This window comes from Periplaneta americana, chromosome 1 (genome assembly GCF_040183065.1).
Source record: "Periplaneta americana isolate PAMFEO1 chromosome 1, P.americana_PAMFEO1_priV1, whole genome shotgun sequence".
NCBI lineage: Eukaryota > Metazoa > Arthropoda > Insecta > Blattodea > Blattidae > Periplaneta > Periplaneta americana.
In genome coordinates this window covers 73,499,715-73,522,432 of record NC_091117.1, presented here as the reverse complement: position 1 = coordinate 73,522,432, position 22,718 = coordinate 73,499,715, and the positions used below count along the sequence as shown (strand labels likewise).

At 35.0% G+C, this 22,718-nt stretch overlaps 1 protein-coding gene across 3 annotated transcripts in view; it reads left to right on the top strand.

The window, feature by feature from the left end:
- The window catches only part of Pgant9 (polypeptide N-acetylgalactosaminyltransferase 9), a 1,578,943-nt gene that overhangs the window by 1,491,289 nt on the left and 64,936 nt on the right, over positions 1–22,718 (top strand). The window contains exon 9 of one of the 3 annotated variants that reach the window (XM_069821982.1): positions 6,162–6,304. The exons of the other annotated variants lie outside the window; for them this stretch is intronic. Coding sequence (XP_069678083.1) covers positions 6,162–6,304 — 143 coding nt within the window. The remainder of the gene's footprint in view (positions 1–6,161; positions 6,305–22,718) is intronic. 3 annotated transcript variants of the gene reach the window in all.

Sequence of the window (22,718 nt, the reverse complement as noted above, 5' to 3'; positions counted from 1 at the left end):
TTATCGTCATCATCGCTGAATTCTCACCGTCATTGATTAACCATTGTTGTTGTCAGCGTTGAATTAGCGTTGCTTTTGCTGAATCATTATTGTGGTCAACGTAAAATTCTTATAGTAATCGCTGAATCATTATCGTCATCATCGCTGAATTGTCATCGTCATTGATGAACCATTGTTGTCGTTAGCATTGAATTATCATTGCCTTTGCTGAGTCATTGTTGTGGTCAGCGTAGAATTATCATAGACATTGCTGAACTATTATTGTCATTATCGTTGAATTATCATCGTCATTGATTAGTTATTGTCGCCGTTGAATTATAATTGCCTTTGCTGAATTATTATTGTGGTCAACGTAGAATTATCATAGTCATTTCTGAACCATTATCGTCATCATCATCGCTGAATTATCACCGTCATTGATTAACCGATTAGTCATTGTCTTCACCGTTGAATTATAATTACCCTTGCTGTATTATTATTGTGATCAACATACAATTATCATAGTCATTGCTGAACCATTATCGTCAACACCGCTGAATTATCACCGTCATTGATTAACCATTGTCGTCACCTGGTAATACCTTGGTTGCATACTACATGACGTTTGAGGCGATGAGCTTACCACTTGTGTTTCTGTCCCTGATAAATAAGTGTAACTAAATGCCTTATATAAACTGAAACATCCGTCAAGGGGTACCTAAGTTCCGATATCGGAACGATTGAATGTATTGAATACATAGGTAAGCTTACATAAGATAAAAAATGATATAAGCAACGTTTGCAATGCTATTTTCGAAGTTTAGCAATGAAGGAACATGAATTGCTTTCCTAAGCATATTCTAAGAATTTATTAATGTCTTATTCACGTTCAGTACTGCGGTTTACCAATGTAATATAATGTCTCTCTTCGATTTTCAATGCGGCAGCGAAAGGAAATCTGTTTGATGTTGTTGTTCCATTATAAGTTGTGTGTATATATTGGAAACAATATACTGAGTTACTCCTTTGACGATCATAACAAGACAATCGTCTATAGTTTCACTTTGACATCTTTTTTGCATTCGATGGCTTCTTTTGGAAAAGAATCCTGTTTGTAATTCCTATGAACGAGTCTTCTCTATTCAACAAAATATTCACCAAAACTTTTTAATCGTAACTGTATTAGATTCTTGCACTTTAATCTCATTAATTACGTCGTTAATATTTAAGCAACATATACGAGTAGTCACGGTCTTATGATAAAATTATATTTTAAATTAAATGTATTGTAAAATATAACTACCAAATACGATTTTTATATTCCATTTAACTCTTCATTTCGTTTGCTAATAATTCTTGTGCAGTAGTATATTTCTTTAAATTAAACTTTGTAATTGTTTCTTAGTCCCATGTCATAGCTTCATGGTTTTTAGGTGTAATCTCAGTATTCTTTATCTTACTACCTTTCGTTTTCCGTGTGTATTTTCTAACTCAAAACGGTTTTAGAGTTTTCTCTCAGAAATTAACAATAAAATAATATATAACAATAAACACACAGATGAACCCATCTACGTTTTCAACTTTTAATTTATATAAAATTAAAATAAATCTATGGATTTCTATTTCTCATTCATATTGTGCCCAGTGATCGCTAGTCCTAATAATACGCTTCGTAATGTACAGTAAATCGTCTTTGTGTAATGCCTCGTTGTTGGGTCTGCAGTTACAAAATGGACTTTTCTATTTCAACAGCAACATCTACACTTCAACCGAATCATGTTCATCTCAAGCTTCAGTTTACATTAATTATTTGCGCGTGTTTTTCTTAAAGTTTTTGTGAAAATGAAATCAAATATTTTGCCCCTTCTGAATCACTTCAGATAAGGATCACTTCTGATTTTTGACAAGATGTCGTTTAATAATTTGATAGACTTGTATGTTGCTACATTGCTTGAAGTATAGATCTATTTTTCGCAAAAAAAGTTTTTCTTTTGTAAGGTATTTGAAGGAAATTAATAGTTTTATTTTTTGGAAATCCTTTCACTTTGCTTGACATTATCCTTAGATACAGCTCACGCATTTTGTCAAGACACTCCCCCACTCTTCCTACAGAGCTTCGCACGAGATCGGATGAGTCTACTTACGAATTATAGGGGAATGGGTTACTATTTGCCTTGAACTCGATAAACACACGTCCGACATTCCCTTCTACTCCTACCCCCTTCACAGAAACGTTGTTCCCGTACTGCACATCGCGAGTGTCTTGACAAAATGCATGAGCTGTAATTTATAGCGATGGTAGATAAAGCTGAAATTAGGATATGGTTTTATTACTTATTTATTACATGAAAATATCCAAAATATTTAAGCTTGAAATGAATGCCTTTGTTATAAATTCCGCTTATTGTTGCATTTATGCTGAAAGTTTTCGTCTTATTGTGTAGTCCATCCGTAATATTATTGTCCAGAAGAACTTGTTCAAGTTTCATGAGGACGAAATCTGGATAAAAACCATTTGTCACAGGATGGTTGGAGCCTCTTTTGGACCGCATTGCGAGAAATAACACATCAGTTGTCTGCCCTATCATTGACATGATTTCAGACAATAGTTTTCAGTACATAATGTCAGGAATTTATCAAGTTGGGGGATTCAACTGGCATCTACAGGTATGATACATTTCTCTGGATTATTTTTTTCACTTTCTTTTTATAAAAACTAAATTTATGTGTAGTTCTTACCGTTCCAGATCTATAAATATAATCTGCATTCAACAGGTAATTAAATAAAAATTATCATTATCTTCAGTAACTGCACAGTGACGGAAGAAACAAGAAAAGTAACTTCTTCGAATTCAGACTTCTATCTGAACGATATAATTCATATGGAAAAAAATATATTTTTAATGAATCTTGCAATATTAATATTGGTGTCTCTCAGGGTACAGTTTTCGTCCTATTTTGTTTTTGATATACATTAATGATTTATTAGCACTTGATTTACTAAACAACAAAGATGTATTGTATTCCTATGCGTATGACACATTATTATTGTTTGGGCGAAAAACTTGGCACGACTCTTATTTTAACGGAAATAATGGTTTAAAAGTAATAAAAACATTTTTTGATTCGAATATTCTTTCTCTGATCGCTGCTAAAACTACAGTTATTCCTTTTTCATTAACTAGTAAATCTTATAAACTGTCTAATTCTCCCCTCAACATTAAAGTACGCAATTCTGGTTGTTCCGCAATTTGCTGTAATTGTCCAATTATGGATCTTCAGAGGTTAAATATTTAGGAATCATTATTGATAAACATCTGAAATGGGACAAACAAATGAACTACCGTAGATTCCTTTTTCTGTAGAAATATATTAAGGGCCAGGTAATAGGTCTACTTTACGATCATGAGGTCGTTCTTTGTAATTAAGGGTTATCTCATTTTCAAGCGCCGAAAATTAGTGGCAAGAGTTCATTTTGTATTCGCGGGCTATTAATTATATCCCTGCCATTCCAGGCAAATTGGAAATTCCAATGGAAATGTCTTTTCCAGAAATATTTGTTTATTATTAGTGTAAGACATAGATAAGGCTGTAATTTAAATATTCTAACTTTTTTATTTTCAAAAGAAAAATATTTTACAAGTTTTATGGGCATTGAATCTAAGTGGTCTTGGCTAGGTAATGGGTACTGTTGTTTCCCTAAAGTTTGCAGCACTTTCTCATAGAGAGATCAGCTTTTAATGTATGTTTTTCAAGGAGCTATTGTTGAAGAAATATTTTGAGAGCCTGCACTGTTAATTCCAGAGCTTCAGGATCAAGGAACTTTTTACTCTGTACTGATATAGTACAGTTTATTTATTTATTTTATTTATTTTAAGTATATTGGGTTAATAACAATTAGCAGTCTTACAGTTCAAGTGAATATTTTGACTTCGAAGTGTCACAGTTGTTTTGAAACCGGAAAAATAGACATTAACTCATCTGTAACATCCGTGACCAAATGTAACATCAGTGACATGGAAGAAACAGCTATGAAATATTTACCTATTATTTTTTAGTGAACTAATGGATGTCATAATATTTGCATAGCTTTCACATGACACTATGAGGATGAATCTATTTTTTTTCTTGAGGCACAGACCTGTATTTTACACTTTTTGTTAAAAAGGTGTAAAGTGGGTTCACAAATCTTGTAACAATGATCTTTTCGTCATTTTCTGCAATAATAATAAATGTTATTCAAACATCGTTTTTTTTTCTGTAAGATGATACTGATCTTCTAAATTGATTCCAATAATAAAAGTTGATAAAAATAATTTCATTTTCAGTATATAGGCCTAGAGTTTGAAAATAGTAAAAATGTGACATCCGTGACAACTTGAATGGCTGATCTATATTAGGATGTTATGCTCCCTGTTACTGTTGGCATCATGATGAATAAGTAATGTATATATTATAATCTCATCATTAACTGCTAATGACTTCTTAAATATTACTATCACTTGTAAATACCGATTCCCATGAAAATAAAATTAATGTTAGAAGTGGTTTCGATATACGAGCAATTATACGAATATCATGTGAATTCAGTGTTTTCTCTGAAGATGAAAACCACAAAGTTTTAGGTCTGGAGAATTTAAGATTATTACTGTTGGTAAATCTATCCGCGAACAGCATTATGAAGTTCAGCCATAGAATAGTCGGCTGTATGTGCTGTCGCAGAATCCTATTGGAGAAGAAGCGTGAATTTTCCTTTTATCTTGACTTTTATCTCTGGAAAAATTTAAAATTCAAAGTGTGCAAAGATAATCTACAAACTTTGGAACAAGCGAAAAATAGCGTCCGGGATAACGCCTCCATTTCTCACCGGGAATGCAAGTGATGCGTCACTTCTAAACAAGTGCATACGACAAATTAGTGTTTGATACAAGAAGGCATTCAACATTTTCTCTTTAGTTTGCTTGAATAAATATGTATCTTTTCTGCAATTTACTCACGCAATATAATTACATAAATTATTCAGTATGTACATGAAGATATACATGACTTTTCGGGATTGTAATGAATGTTTTTTTAATGGATTCAGTGTAAATAGTTTCATTTATACAGTAATATCTCTTGAACGATTCTTTAAAGAGGATTATCATTATCAACATAACGGCTATTCTCAATTATGGTATATACTTTATAGTTTTACAATTGTCTTTTAAATCTATTTCATTTCATTACTTTGTTGGTCAGCTGAAAAACACGTAAAGTACCGGTACTTAGACACTTATTGTGAACCTCGAGTAACTTTTAACATAGCCTACCTGTCAATTTTAACTGCAGATTTTTCTTAAATGTTAAAAATAAACATTTAAGTCATTGATGTCATAATAGTAACTTTATGTGAAAATGTGCAATAGTACAGTAATTGAATATATTTAAACTTACAGTTTTCTAATGAAATCAAGTAACTCGTTTGTAAAATTACAGATACACTTTGTGTACAGTGTAGAATAGGAAAGTTCATATTCTCCTTTGAATGCACAGTAAAATATGTACGTATTTTGAATTGTAGTTCAAGAAAACTATGAACAAGAACATGATTTGTAGGAATATGATAAAGAACTGATTTGTTGCAAAATGCATAAAACATTTTAGGAAATATGTCTGTGTCATCTTTATGATACCAAGATGTTCTCGTGGTCTGTTGGCTACTAGGCTAGCCGTTGGGGCCGAGGTTCACTTGTTCAAACCTAAACGAAGTCGATAGATTTTTAAAGGTATATAAAATCCATGTCATGACTTCTTGCGGAAGGATAGTAAAGCTATGTCATTTTTTGAACATTTGCGGCACGTGGAAGAACCCTGTCTCTGATAAAAACTTCTCAGTCATTTCTGGCGCATGCTGATATTCAATGTCGGAAAACCTCGTCAAATAAAATGCTTCTTCTACTATTACTACTAATTCATGACACCTATTATATTTTTATTTAATACACAAAAAATCCAAGTTAAAGGAGTCTGGTATTGTCTACATTTTTAATTGTGATGTTTGACTATCGTTGCTGCTACTTGTATCTGTTGTGGTTGCGGTTGTGTCCCGTTGCTTCTGGAAGTTTCGTTCATTTTGTAAATTACTGTCTGATTTGAACTCGATAACTGGGTAGCTGGTATCGTAAATGGTATTGTCACAGGATGGCTGGAGCCATTGATGGATCGTATTGCCAGAAATAGCACAGCAGTTGTATGCCCTGTCATAGAGGGTATTGATGATGCCACTTTTGAGTACAAGTGGTCTTCTGGATATCAGATTGGAGGATTCGGCTGGAACCTTCAGGTATGCATCTACGAGTAATTTCACTGTTTGTGACTGTCACTACGTTTCTGCATTAATTGTCGTTTGTTGTGTGATAAATCAGCGTCTCTTTTGATATAAAGATTTCTAGTTATAAAGAATATAATCCTGGGCATTTTATGTAGGCCGTTCAATAGTTCAGACGTCCCAATTTCCCGGGGACAGTCCCCGGACAAAATTCGTCCCCCGGATTTAAAATTCTTTACTACATATCCCCGGATTTTCACTATTAATAATCGATATGGTTAAATGATCCTTGTACGAGAGTATATTGTGATAAATTTTGTTAATGCTTCAACTTTGTCGCTTTATCGTGATTTCATAATGTGAGCATGTAACTGCAGATAGTTTTCCATTGTTACCGAATTTAATAAAAAACTGAACTCCAAGAAAGAAGATAATAAATTTATTCCACCATCAATAAACAAATTTTGGACACCTTTAGAAGAAGTGGCTCTTATTTCACAACAGAATTCTCAATCTCTCATAAATTTCATGAAAATGCTGTTGAGTATCTCAGTGCCTGTGGTATTCATTCACAAGAAAGATATCTAGGCTATATGGAATGCATATTACTGAGATATCCTCTCCAAAGAGAAAAATTTAAAGAGACAGTCCACTATTTTTCTTCAAATTTAGATAGATTTGACGTGCATGAGATAATTTACTTGATGAAATTTCCTGCTTGAAGAAATATGTGACTTCATATAAAATGTCAAAATAGAATGAATAAAATGCTACTCTGCTCAAAACGAAGTGGAATTTTTTTTTAATTTTTATCTGAGAAAATGATTCCCTGTGCACAACTCCAGAAGTTGATTGAACTACCTCTGTGTCTTGGAAGTAATGTTTCAGTGGAGATAGTTTCATTAATGAACATTATGTGGACATCCCAAAAATCCAGAATTCATTTAGAAACTGCTTGTGTCATTCTTGATATTTTAAGCAACTTCAACATGACCTGTCAGGAATTAACTGAAAAATTTCAATCTATACTTAGTTCCGTAATGTCTGACAGGCTTCTGCTGCGGCAACACTTCCTTAGAAATTGTATCTTCTTTCAAATATCTGGGAATCACACTACAAACTACAGGATCAATCTTCACCTTACACATCAAGGAAAATGCAACAGCAGCAACCAGAGCTATGTACGAAATAAAAAAACCCTACAGCCTCTCAATAGACACTGCAATGGCACTGTTCAAACTCAAAGGGGCCCCAGTAGTGACATACGGAATACAATTACTCTGGCATAGACTTACAGAATCTAACATTAGAAGATTAGAAAATGTTAAAGCCAGATACCTCAAGCGTGTCCTCCAGATTTCAAAATTTTCGGAAAACAGATTAACGTATATAATCGGCAATGAGTCATTCTTTCTAGATGACATAAAACTGACCTTCGGACCACCATACATCACCGCCTCTCAAGCAGTCCTGCAAGAAAGACGAGAGAAAGCACGTGAGATCCCCAGAGAACTCTTCGAAACTGAGACCATGAAAACCGTCATATGGAAAGGGCCCAACTTCAAGTTGCGACACGTCTACACCCGTCTCGCTGTTCACGGATTCCATGGAAAAACTGCTCAACCAAGGGATACCATGCACCAAACGATGACTGCAGATGCCAACTCTGTGAAGACAAGTGCACTCGCTACCATCTGACAAACTGTGCAAAAGGAACAAAACCAACCAGTTGTTTTGCAAAAGACTGGCGAATCACTATTTTTATCCCCATATACTTTTTTCTCTGTACACATTGTGTTTAATAATAATAATAATAATAATAATAATAATGTCTGACAGGAGAAGTAAACATTGCTGACAGAGGAGGAGAGAAGTGTAATTGCTATTCAACAATTCAACCAATGGCAGAGATCTCATTCCACACTTGACTTGAAGTTGGGCAGTCTGAAGTCTAATATTTGACATTGACGGATGAGTGGAGGGTTAGGGCTCGAAGTGCAGCCACTTCCTCGTGGTGAGCCCTGGTTTATTTCTGAGTATAAATTTAAATAAAAATAGCGAAGAGCTGCACTACAAAAAATCTGAAAACACACACAGAGCATTAGGCTCGCGAAACTTTATAGCTGATGCGGAGAGATAGGATATTGTAGAATTACTATTTTTTTTCTGCGGTTTTTCTGCCACAAGTCGCAACTTTTCCGTACTAGCTGCCTTCATTAAAAAAAAATTGATACACCATACTGCGCATGCTCGATGCTTATTGAGCATGCGCAGTATGTTACAACTAGAACTTGGGGGGGGGGGAATTCAGGTGGCCCAAATTTAGTCTGTACCATCTACTTTTATAGCTCATATCTCGTACCATTAGACTATCACATGTTTGGTTCCATGAAAGACGTCCCACAAAGAAATCAAACTCGATATTAGTGATCAAATGAAAACAAAAATGTAAGACTGCCACTATATTAGGATAAATAGCTTTTCTTTAAAGGAATTAAAAACTTTGTAGTGTGATGGTACAAAGTTCTACTTGTAAAGGTGAATATATTAAAAATTGACTAAATTGATATATTTATAAAATAAATACATCTTCAGTCACTCTAATTTATATATTTTGTATTTATTGAATGATCTAGTATAAATATTTTCATATCAGGCAAAATTTTATGTGTTGTATTAAATGTATTTTAACTTATTAATCTTAATCCATAATGTTAATTTGATTCATAAAAGTCTTTAATAAACTATAAGCAAATGCGTTGGTGTAATTTAATTAAAGAACACGTCACTTGAAAATAAATGTTTCTCTAAACTGACATATTATATGGAGATATTTGGTGCTACCGGATTTCATATAAACGCGGTCTGTGATAGAAAATGGGAAGTTCAAATGCGACTTAGAAATTCAAATTCAAATTTATTCACAATTTACATTTGGAATGGTACATATGAATAGATACCCGAAATGAGCATATGCTCGTGCTCGGGTACAGATGTTTAGATTGTTTAGAACAGGGTTGCAGAACTAGGGAATAGAGGGATGGAAGCATGGGTAAAGAGTTTGTCCTCCTATCCACAAGACCGGAGCCTTCAATGACGTTTCTGTGACGATTGGCAAGCACGCTGAATACATAGGCTATCTCTTCTCCCCCTACCCTACAATAACGCGAGGGTTGAAGGGAAAGGATGAGTTACGTGTTCCGGCTTGTGACGTTTGAATTAATTGTACCACAGTTTTGCATCCTTGGTTTAGAATAAACTCACTCAGTGACAATCTGTACAAATGCCGAGAAGCTCTTCAGATAATAAAATATTTGCAAAATATTTACTGTTCGTTTATGTTATGCAGGAGCTTAAGAGAATTGTGCTGACATATGACTGTAAAATTGTAACAGAAATAAAACTGTATCATTACTTTCCTATAAACTTACTTCTTAAAAAATTTAGAGGACTTTTAATCCCTTTTCTGGCTTTTCAGTAACCATAATTTTACGATGAAAGTATAACATTATTCCTTTTCACTTAGACATATATGCGTAAAACAAAAGCTATTAGTGAAACATTTCATGACTAAATGTGTTATTTTACATTACTCTATTTATTTATTAGCATCTTCTTCGAATATTTTTGTGATATGAACATTCATCGCCAATTTATTCACATAATTTAATAATTTGGTTCGTTATTCACTTCAGCTTCGAATGTTATCATGGAGGCAACTTCCGTTATTATCTATTGAAAACCTTATTTTGTAAATACTGTTTTTATTTGTCATGTGTTTAAGTGTAATATGAAATCCTTGCCGAAATCTTTATATTTTCCTTCTTAACATTTACCTTTATCTATCTCAGTTTCATTTATTTTCTTTTTATACGTTCCTTCTTCCTCTTCCGCTCTTTGTGTTTCTCCTTCATTTTTCTTTCGTTTTTATTTTCTATTGATTATCTTTTATATATTCCTTTCTTTTTTCCTTTTCTTTAGCGTCTATTTGTCTTCAGGTACTGTCATCATCATTATTATTATTATTATTATTATTATTATTATTATTATTATTAAATACAAATAAATAAACATTTTTTTTCAAATTCTCTTTACCTATTTCTTCTTCATATTAGCATATTATTATTATTATTATTATTATTATTATTATTATTATTATTATTATTATTATTATTATTGGTAATGAAAAACACCGTGTGAGAATTTCGAGCATTACTGTCAACCTTCACGAAATATACCTGTACATACAAACTATTAATTCGTTCCATACGCATGCAAGAATTATTGTTTCGTCATCTCAACAGAATGTTTTTCTTCCGTGCTCCATTTCTGTACAACTAACACAACTCAAAATGTAAAGATGTGCATGCAGAGTGACTCTGTTCGTCACAGTAATTTCTTCGTGTTAATGATTTAATCTCTGCTGCGAAGTGAGATTGATATGGGTTCAGATTGTGAATTTCTGTTAGGATGGCTGGAGCCCTTGTTGGATCGTATCGCAACAAATTCAACAATTGTTGTGACTCCTGTGATTGATGTGATTGATGACGACACACTCGAGTATAAGTTTGACGATGGCGTCGTTGCTGTAGGAGGCTTCTCTTGGTCGTTAGAGGTACTGTGAGTTTAATTAAGTTTCTGGCATGGTGATTGTATCGTTTTCTACTATCATCAGTAAATAAGTTTCCATTTAATGTACTTTAAAATGAGTGAAATGCTCATCAGCGTTTCACTTAGCTCAGTGATTTTCAATTCGCCATCTTGTGACGTTTCCCCTAGATCGAAGGCTCGGAGTAGCAGTATCTCGGAGCCACGGTCAAAGCTCATGAAGACTGGCAATGTTTTGTAACATGGATTTGCCATTTCAGTTACTACGTACGATATTTAAAACATTAAGTATTATCTAAACAGCGTTAAATGTAAAACCAGATACACATATGATGGCTGACATGTATCAGGTAATTAATTGTAAAGTTGCATGTGGCATATTTCTCTCTGCTTGTAGTGGCTTCCAACTGTGAGGTAAGGAATATTATTGTGGATCATGAATGCCCAAGAAGACGAATGGAATTTCCAACACCAATGCTTGGAAAGAATAATGACAGGATTATTCGGGAAGACGGGAAGGTAGCTAGCAAGATTTGATATTTAAATTTCATAGAAGTGTGGGAACTGTGCATCCAATTATCCATAACTGTATGAGTTGTCATAAAACTTACTCAGATGAGAACGATGCTTGTGTAGTTACCTGAAGAATCGTTAGTTTGCTTAATAAAATGAATTCCTCTAAAGAAATGTGTTGTTTGATGAAACATGGATATATCATTTCAAGCCATAGTTCAAGAGACAGAACATGGAATGTAGACAACCATAACTACCCGTTAAGAAAAAAATAAGATCTCATCCACTTGCAGTCAAAGTAAATAACTGTTTTGGGATATTAATGGAGTAATTTGCCGGGAGTGTTTGGAAGATAGTCGTACTGTGAACATTGACTATTACACAGGCTTGCTGAGAAACAAAGTGAAGCTTCCATTACTGCCAAGACATAGTGGAATGCAAAGAAGGTGAGGGTCTTCTTCTTCTTCTTCAGGATATTGCTCGTCCTCCCTGCGCTCATACTGTTATGGAATGCTTTGAACAAAATTAGACTGAGAAATTGTGCTACATCCCACTTGTAATTCTTATCTCACATCATCAGTCTTTCACATATTTGGGTCTATGAAAGACGCCTCCAGAAGAATAAAATATGATGATATTGTTCAAATGAAAACCAAAGTTCAAAACTGACTACAATATCAGGAAAAAACGTGTTTTCTTTGAAGGCTTTAGAAAATTTGTAGAACGATGTAGGACTAATATGTGCTTGTAAAACGAATATATATTGAAAAATAACGAAATGTACAGGTTTCTAAAATACCTTACTTAATTTATTGTTTCAATTTATTTACCTATGTTTTTGTTTATTGAATGATCTGGTACAATAATTTATTAAATGCCAGGTAAATTCTTACATTTAAAGAAAGCAAACGGTTGTATTAAATCTAGTTTAGCCATGATTTTAATTTATAAATGTCTCTGAAAGAATTTCAACGAATGCGTCGTCGTAATTCTTTTAATGAAGGCGACGGCACTTCGCAATGTTTCTCGTAACTGGCATCTTTTCGATGGACGTATCTCGTGCTACCTGGTTTTACATCAGCTTAGTCTTAGAAATGTTGAAGTGCTACTTCAAGAGGTTTATATTAAACCTAATGAAAATCATTGTGATTTTAGAGAAACTACAGAAATAAATATATTTTTCGATTATTCTACGAGTAGGCCTATATAGACCTATGAGGTCAAGAGATTTTCGCTAACAGATTTCCTGGAAAATTATAACATCAGCTATGCGAAACTAGTTATTTACATATCTGGAAAAAAATTGGCCAGATGGTCAAAAGGATTCAATTGTTTAATTTGGTTATATTTATTTTCGATTACGTATCTACACTCTGTGTTCTCTAAACTACAACTGTAGAATAGGCTACTTATTGCACAGTAGAGTTGACACGAAATTCTAAGATGATTATGATTGTGATTATAATTAATATTTGGCTTATGTAATCGTGACCAATTCTTTATAAGAATTTGTTCAAGCAGTGACAGCTCATCTTCACTGAAACTATGTACATCGTAACCTCATTATAAACTAACTACGAAACAACCAATCAACATCATCATCAAATACTTTTAATTTTAAAGGGTGTCAATTCCATAATTATTATAATTTCAATTCGAAAATATGTGTATTAAGATCTATATTACAAAGTTTAAAACATTTATTCAGAATTAATATTAACTTTCATTGTTTAGGACTCCTAAAAAAGACCTTTCCGGTTTCCAACACATGTAATTTACGTTCTATGAATCTGAGGTGCATAAAAATAATACCAATGGAAAGAGAAACTCAAAAAGCTTAGTTTCTTATCTTAAAGATGTTCAATGTGTCCCCCTTTGGCAACACGGCACACTTCAAACCTATATTCAATTTCCACGTAAAACGCGGATTTTCCGACTCCCAGATTCTGAGGTTATGTCTGTTCACCTTGCCAGAAAGATGAAAAGTGGCTTCATCAGAAAACACCACGGAACGAATAATTCATCATCGTTTTCAATTAAAGTCTGCATACTATGCAGAAATTTCTTCGTAGCACTTTGTTCTCTGGTTTTAGGACTTGCAGCAACCGTAGTCGGTACGGATGAAATCGCAACCGCTTGTGAAGAATCTTGCCTCAAAATCAGTGTAACATTTGTAGGCTCACTGGGTGGATCTGCACCAAACTTTGTTCGGTAATGCCTTTTCACATTAATAACCGTCTGGTTCACATCAAAATCAAGCACAAAAAATCTTTTTTGTCCTCTATAGTAGCCATTTCGCTTCAACAATGAACAAATTTGTTTATATGCGCTATTATGAGGCATTGTTAACAACTAGGAAAACAATGTTGCCACAAACTAAACTTTCTGAGTTTCTCTTTCCATTGGTCCTATTTTCATGCACCTGAAATTTATAGAACATAAATTACATGTGTTCGAAACCGGAAAGGTGTTGTGTAGTAGCCCTGTATTTAGATCACGTTCAGTTTAATAAAAATTTAATAATTCACATCATTCCGCTTTTCACTTATTCATGTGAAGTTGAGATTCTTAACACTAGATAGCAAGTAGCAGTTCTATTTAATTGTCAATTAAAATCCATACATTTGTAGTATCCTTTGATTGAGGTTCTGGCTGATATGTTCATCTATTGTCAGGCAATATGTCTCACTTGACGATGTGTCAGAGGAAGAACAATAATTGTTTCTATACGAGTACATCTGTAGTCTGACTAGTGTAATATGTAAACGACATTTCATACAAGTTGAGAGGATGCGAAGGCTTTCTTTCCCCTACTACTTGCCCTGAGTCCGTCAGTGTCAGACCGGTAGCTATTACCTCTTATACCTGCACCCCCCAAGCTGTACACACTAGCAAATAAAATATTAAATGAAGTGCATAAGTGGATATAAAATACAGTGTTACAGATGTTTGAGAATTACATGTTAGAGTATATTTTTGTGTAGTTCTTACAACATTTCGTTGCTTTAAGTAAACTATTTAATTCTGAGCGAGTCGCCTAGCAACAGGAGTCGTTCATTCAATTGAATCATTGACTCAGCGACATATCGTCTATAATTACCCTAATAATTAATTACATTTAAGAATGTCAGTTTGTATTATGAAGTCAGGGGGGAGCGACACAGTACAGATTGTCCCATTGTGTATGCTGTAGAGTAGCAACTGCAGTGAAGTCTGTTGTCAGTAGCTTTTCAATGTGCTAGGTAATATAAAAAGCAATAGAGTTCAGTATAAACGCTTAGTATGGACTGTCGAAATATAGAGTACCGGTAAACACTTTCAGAAATAAAATTTGTCACTATGTAGAAAGTCAATTAGTCGAACGTTCGTGAGATGGACAGTAGCATCTTCCCCTTCGCTGATGGTGGAGAGTGTGAGTAGAGGGGAAGGCCTATCAACCAAACTGAAATGGAGATTAGCTAGTTGGCGATAAATGCAATGGAGGGGGAAAGGAACTGGCCACCCTATCCCATTATCTCCTGGTCTAGTCGTCTCATAAGTGGTGCCTTCTTGGTATCACTTGTGAGGTTCAGACCTGTCTTCGGAGAGTTGACTAAACAACAACAACAACAACTGTAGTTCAGATTCTTAACACTAGATGGCAAGGGATACTAAAGTGTATAGAAAATCTTTCCAACCTATGAATTTCGATATGCTAGTAAATTAAATAGAATAACAGTGTTATTACTTTTATTTCATTAATACTGTTTATTGAAGATTCTGTTCACGAAATAGTCTTAGTAAATATTATTCGTGTATTCATCTTTTCAGATAAATTGCTCCGCATTTCGTCACCATTTCTGCAATACTCTACACGCGCATCTGCTCCTTAGCAATCCGTAACATGGGTATTAAATTATTATTGGAAAAATAAATGAAGTTTGAATATCACCGTAAAATATATATATATATTACTTTAAAGATATTAATAGTGGCTTTAAGCAGTGAATGCTGTATTTATTTTCTTGCACTGGTTACGGTAATCGTTAAAAGTTGAAGTTCTTTGTTTTACAGAATTCAGGATGTTTCTCGTCAAGCGGTGACCTACGATTGTTTGAAAAATTACGCAACCACCAGCCAGTAGTTATTTCTAAACAAAAATGTGTCCTGTTTTTGGTAGTAGCGGTAGTAGATGTCTTCGTCATTGTCGCCGTAATATTCATCTTTATCATCATCACCATAATCACCACCACCATTTTCGCAGGAATACTCGTATAATGTCAGGCGAAAATATAAGGATACGAATCTAGATATATTGCTCCGAATGCGTTTAAGTTCAAAGAAAATAACAAAACACTAAAACGTGGTCTGTTGTGACGAGTATCCAAACCCCCTATACCGGTACGGCATGCGGCATCATTATCACAAACACGTTCACGTCTGAGTATTTCTGACAGAGTAAATATTTTTCAACGCCTTGAAAACGGCGCAAATATTAAAAAGTAAGCCTATTGTTGGAGAGTTTAAGGTAATATTTATTTATTACTCTTGTATTTTATAGATACATTCTAGGAAATAAAATTAATTTGTATTACCGTTGCATCAGATTCACTTTTTGTATTGAATTAACAACTCCTAAAAATCCATTCCCCTATGATCGATTTTTCACAGTCCCTAATATTCCTTGACTTTCATGCTCTACATAAACATGTTGCTTGGCGATTGCAGGAGACTTGCTCCGCATGTTATATCTAAGTAGGTAAACATTGGCTTTCTCCTATATCGACGGAGCAGTGTATAGAGATTCTGGTCTGCGGAGTAGACCTCATTATGAAATTGTTTAAATATGAATAAAATACGAATTTTTATAAATGCAAAATTTGACAATAATATGAAAATCGTAAAAGTGTTCTGGCGTCGACCGGCCTCGAAAAATACAGTAGTACTTTGGCGCCGCCAAGGCCCGCCAGGCCTGAAATGCACTCTTGCCACCAACCACTTCAACTTCGCACATAATTATATGGATTCTACGAATCCCCTGCAATATGTTTATATGTTTTCGGTGTTGGTTCTGAAAGCTTAATATTCATAATATAACAATAGGCTTATAACTGTGATAATTAACGTGTGTTAAAATAATGGCGCATGATTATGTAATATGTAATATATTTCTCATTAAGCATTTCTTTCGGCAAGATAGTACATCACAGATTTTGCGTACAGTTCATCCCACCTTATTACATCGCAATTTATGCAATCCATATCTTACTTAATTCATTCTTCCACTCATGTTCTTTTAAGTGTATCTTTGTTACATCTTACTCCCTAACCTACCCATTTACTTCCCTACTTCTCATACTAGTGACGATCCACTACTGGCACCCACACTTATTCCAAACCCCTCACTTCACTTGCCATTGTCATATTTGTCCCCCCCCCCTTACTATTTACCTCTCTCTTTATTCTCGCACTACTTCCCCACCACACCAAATCCTTAAATCATATTGTTTCTTCTTGTTGTTATCCCTTCTTCCTTCACCACTGCCGCCTGGTTCTGCTTCACCCCTCCTCGACTGCCTCGTCGTTACTTTCCCTTCACGCTGTAATTCTCTTATCCTCTTCGGTATAGCCTCCAATTGCTGACCGCTAATCTTCTCCGGTTTCGCTGTGGTCGAATTCTGTCGCGTTTGCAGTATTTCGCTACGTGTTGATTCCACTTCCGTGTTCGATGACGTCGCAGGCTGCTCCCGCACGCCTGATATTTCTTCTTTCCACAATCCATATCTGATTGTTGACTTCTGTCGTTCCACGCTTACTTTGCCCTTTTCTTCTACACTGTCCACGCTGGTATCACTCCCTGCTTCCATCGACACTAATCCCCTAATTTTCTCCTTCAGGATTCTTCTGTTTCTCTCCATTTCTTCGAACCTACTTCTGGAAACCTTATGCCCTAGATCATAATATACTCCAGATAGGTCGGTCTTATATGCTTTTACGTTAACAACTTTTGTCAGGTTTACTACGCTGCCATCTAGTTGTTACATAAGGAGTCACGTCATAATTCCCATTTGAATTGCATTAGCGACTGTACTGCCATCTCGTGTTCGTTTACGGCGGACGGGTGGTGATCCTGGCGGTTGTTCTCTTCAAAGTGCAAACGATTTTAACATAGCGATGACCTCTATCTGTTACATATATGATCTAGGCTTATGCTTACAAGACACTCTTTCACACTAAAGTCCAAATTGTTAATCTTTAATCCGTCCGTACACTGTTTTCCAAACTGACCTCTTTTCCTAGCTTCTTTCAGAAAAATAAACCAAAACCCGTCTTCTGTTCCTTACTTTGTAACTCCAGTCGTTGTCCATTGTAATGGAAGTGTTCCCTAGTAACCTTCTGTTTCTCACGATGCTATTCTTCGTCATCATAGTCTTGAATTTAACTTAACTTGTTCAGTATTACGATTTTGATTTCTTCTCCCTATTCTAAAATATGCTTCCTAAACTTGCCCGTCGCTCAGATCCATTCCAAAACACTCCTATCATCTTCTCGTATGTTTCACCAGTAAATTCCTTCTCTTTTCTTCTCCTTCAAAAGACATCGTTCTTTCTCCTCTTCTCCTCCTCTAAGTGCTTCCATTTTCTTTTCAAACTTTCATTTTCGTGTGTTGGATTTCTTCCATCTTCTTCCTCATCTGTGCTATGACCTCCTTCATTGCTACTAAATATTGTTTCATTTCATTATCCTCCATTTCATTCTGACTTCGATCACTTATTATCAACGAGTTGCTAGTTATTACACAGGCCAATGCTTTCGCTACGCTACTTCCTCTGACTTGCACAAATCAACTTCCACACTCGGCTGCTTGCTTAGGACTAACATGATTATGGGATATGGGTTTATAATGGAATACCGGAATTTTAATGCTTTGAATAGGATAAAATTGACAAAGATTATACGTCTGGTATAATTTTTATCGGTAAAGTTAGTCTAAAATGCTTACACATCTATTGTGATCTGTAAATATTGTAAATATGACAAACTGTGTAAATATGTTATTAAGGGGGTGGATACAGCTTGACACATTTCAAAATCGAATTTTCAATACATCGTTAATGTGGCCACCAATTATTGTGGTTCATCTTGATAAGATATTTAAATATCTGCATTAGTTTATAATTATGATTTAATTAGAGATGTTCACTGTTCAGTACGTCTATTGGGCTGTTGTAGCTGTCTATGGACAATGCCACATTTACAGATGAGCCGTTCAGAACAGAAGTGATGTAAGTTAAAAATGGGTAATGAGGGTTAAAGTAAACATTCTGTAAAATACAGCGCAAAGTAGCAATTAATATTAAATTTATTTAAACTATTAGTAGTCAATGGATAGCAAGAAGGCCATATTAATTGCTACTTTGCGCTGTATTTTACAAAATTTTTACTTTAAACCTCATTACCCAATTTTGACTTACACCACTTTTGCTCTGAACGGCTCATATTTTAAGAAGTGTATGAATTTCTTTGGAAGCTTGATTTTTTATATAGAATTTGCACAACTGTTTGAAAGTTCTATTTCTCATACTTAGGCCTAATCAGCCATTTTGAATCTTCATAGTAAACATGGGCAGGCTTGCCAGATTGGGCGATTTACCACAATATAGGCTACATGAGAGTCATCAGAGGGACAATCGGCGAATCATCCTTTAGACTGCCACAAAAATCGAAAGGGCGGAATTAGGCTACATATTATATCCTTTTACATATTTACAACATATTTTTCATAGGCTTTCAGATAATTATTTTTAAATCGGAAGTCGTTCTTCTTCATTATTGATATAGTCGCAACATGCTTCGAATTTTCTTCATCTCTGTATTGTATTTTAATAATGACATAATGGTGAATATACGCAGTAGATCCTAGTGTGTTAACCGTACAAATAGTAAATGTAGCATTCATACAGTCGTACTTATGTTTTCTAAGCATGGAAATAGCAAAATATACATAAAACGCTCATCTATCGATAGCCCCAGTAGAGTAGGTAGAAAATGCAACGATCTTTTATAGTACTTTTCTCGCGCCTCATACCCACACCCCCCCGGCAACCCCCATTTTTTTTTATTTCTCAAACCCCAGGCCTAATAATGTGAAGTGTTATTGCTTTCAAATTATTATTTTATCACATTTACGATTAATTTCACATAAAAGACGAGTGTTTTCTGTGAATCAAAAATTCAGTATAAATGGAATAAAAGTAAGATTTTACTGTAGGCCAAAATAATACAAATTCAGTAAGTTATTTTTTCTTTAATATAGTGATGTGACGTGTGGTATCTCTATGTTTCTTGTGTTGGTGACACTGAATATCAGCTGACTAAAAGTGAAACATTATGGCGGACTATGAAAGATGACAGCTTAAGTTCACTAAGGTATTAATCCGATTTTCCATAAGGACCAATATCCTCAGGCAAAATCTGAACAAAATTGGCCTCAAATAGAAGAAAAAATTCAGTGCCTCAGAAAGGAAAGTGGCTAGTTTGTGATTCTAGGCTAAGTCTACTGACAACTGTGCAGGTAATGTGATCATTGATATGAAATGCCTCCGTTGTGTGTGTGTGTGGTAGAAATTCCATAAGACAACAGAACATATCAGGGTTAGGATGTAAATTTTATAAGCGTAGTTGAATGCGGAAATTGTTTGTCAATTGGTTCTATCTACAGCAGTCCCAGATAAATGACAACTTGAGGTAGCACGTTTGAAATATCTGGGATTAACCTAGAAAATGATGGAGCATTCATAGAAACATGATGTGAATACTATGAAAGCTATAAACCCACCCATCCGCTCCAAATTGTGACCTTTTTATATACCAAAAGACTAATTAATTTCTGCGTAATTACTACATAACTTCCGCGCTATGACGTCAATTTTTCACTGCTAACTTAGTATGCGAATATCCTTCGTCCATCTGTCACGTATAGATTGACAAATCGAACTGAAACCCTGACCGAGTTACTACGTGAGCGCTGGCTGTCTTGGGGAGGAGCAAGTGAGAAAGCACGGAGGGAAGGGAGAGAGCACTACGCACTATGTACTTGCAGGTCCACTCACAGTCTGTCAAAACTGCTAACAAAAGCATTAAAAGGTTGACTAGTTGCCTGCAATGCTAGCATAATGGAACCTTCCTAGCCGACAGTCGAGGCAAAAATGAAGAATCCGTTATTGTGGTAATACTGGAGAGTGGTTCTTCTATTGGTCGCGATGCCCACACACACCCTCTCAGATATTTACGTGGTGTTTGGTGACTGAATGACGAGGAGCGAGGGAGAGAGAAGAAAGAAAGAGAGAGATTCCAGAAGTTGGCGTGTTTTACGGGGTTTCACTTGAAGTTGTCAAACTATAGTTATTCTCTCAATCTAACCTTGTCACAGACCCCTGGGATATGAGTTATAGACCTCGGGGCTACGCATCACAGGCAGCCCCAGTGTCACATGAGAGAAATGTTAATGAAATCAAAAGAGAATGATGGTTATGCAGTGAGATGCTTAGGTCAGCAACTAAATTCAGCAGGCCTAAGACTTTTCTTTGGTGTAAAGAATATGGGACCATCTATGAAGAAACCAACCTACAACATTATAAACTATAAAATAAACACTGCTATTAATGCATATTAATGTAGTAAAAAGACTATCTTCATCCAAAGCTGTAAAAGAAGAGATTTCTCATATTAGTAACAGTACAGATATCTCTGTATCATGTGTTACGTGGCTTACAAAGTGATAAGTATATTCATCACAGCATGGTGTATGTATTGTTAGTAGCAAATCAGGCAAGATAAAAGAAACTAAGGTTATGTCCACCCACTGCAGAGCCTGTGAGGCATGGGGAAGCAGGAAGAATATTACCAAATAGGCCTATGCAGAATAGTGGGAAAGTCATGAGAGTGAATGTCCAGTTAACCATAAGGAAACACTTAGAGCAGTGGTTCTCAGCACACTGCATCCTCGGGCTAGCATCTCTTACCCGCGGAGAAGACATTGCACTATGGTGCATTCGTAGCTGCTGGCAGGTATGCTCTCTACCTTGTCCTGCTGCACGACGGGGCACAAATGTCGCTCCGCTTACCCTTTATCTATTTCAGCGAGTGCTGATGACCACTGCTTTAGAGGAATGGAAGTAAAAGGTATGAAGAGAATATTTCTACGTTCTGAACTGGAGCATGGTGTGCAATATGTAAATTTCATTGGTGATAGAGAATACAGAGGCCTTCGGAACCTATCAGAGATGAAACCGTATGGATCTAGTGTGCCCATCACTGAGATTGAATGTGTTAGACATTTCCAGAACATATGGGCACACAGCTGAGAAAAAAAAAATTAAGAGGAATACAAAGGAAAAAAAGAAATTTTCAGATAGCAAATCATTATCAGGAAAAAATAAACTTACTGATGCTTCTTTAAATACTAAGGTGACCAACGTCCAGATTTGGCCGGGACAGTTCCTGTTTTCAGAGTCATGTCCCGTTGTCCCTGCCAGGTTTGATTGGGATGCTTGTATGTTTCGATTTTCCCAAGTAAAATTAAATGACCAATGATTTGAAATTGTCAATGTACCAGTAAATGCTTAACTTTCAACATTATATCAATGGGGGTGTGTAAACAAATAATAATAATAATATTAATAATAACTTATGACCAATTTTTCAGTACTGTAAAGCTGTATCTACCTCCTTACCTTCAGATTAATCTTTTGTATGCTATTTTACTCATTTTCATTGTTAAAATGCAGAAAATGTACTTTGATTTAAAGAGGAATCTGAATTATCGGTACTGCTATTAAAACATGCAAGATGATAATTTAAAATGGTTAGGCCTACTTCTGTTTGGGTTGTATAGCACCAAAAATGCAAGTAACTAGACGGAGAAACGATTTAAATTCTCTGTCAACTCCAGAAAGAAAAATAAGAAGATGAAGGAAACATTGAAGTTCTTACGTAAATACATAGAGAGAGACAAATTTTTGTCCGGTATTGTACCATCATTTGCTTCACTAATACCATATATAATTACTAACACAAATATTTTCTATTTGTAACCACAAATTTCGCTTTAGGTGAATGTTTAACACTAACAATGTTTAGCTAACCCTAGTCATATTGTCTAATATACGTAGTAGAAGTGTAAACAATGTAGTATAGCTGTAAAGTTATTTATTTACAGGCGATAAAATTAAATCATTAGATTATAGAGGGAGGTCAATAACTGACCTCAGAAATCTATTGTGCCTTCCATTGAACTAGGTCCAAAAGTACTCTCAGAGGTCAGTAG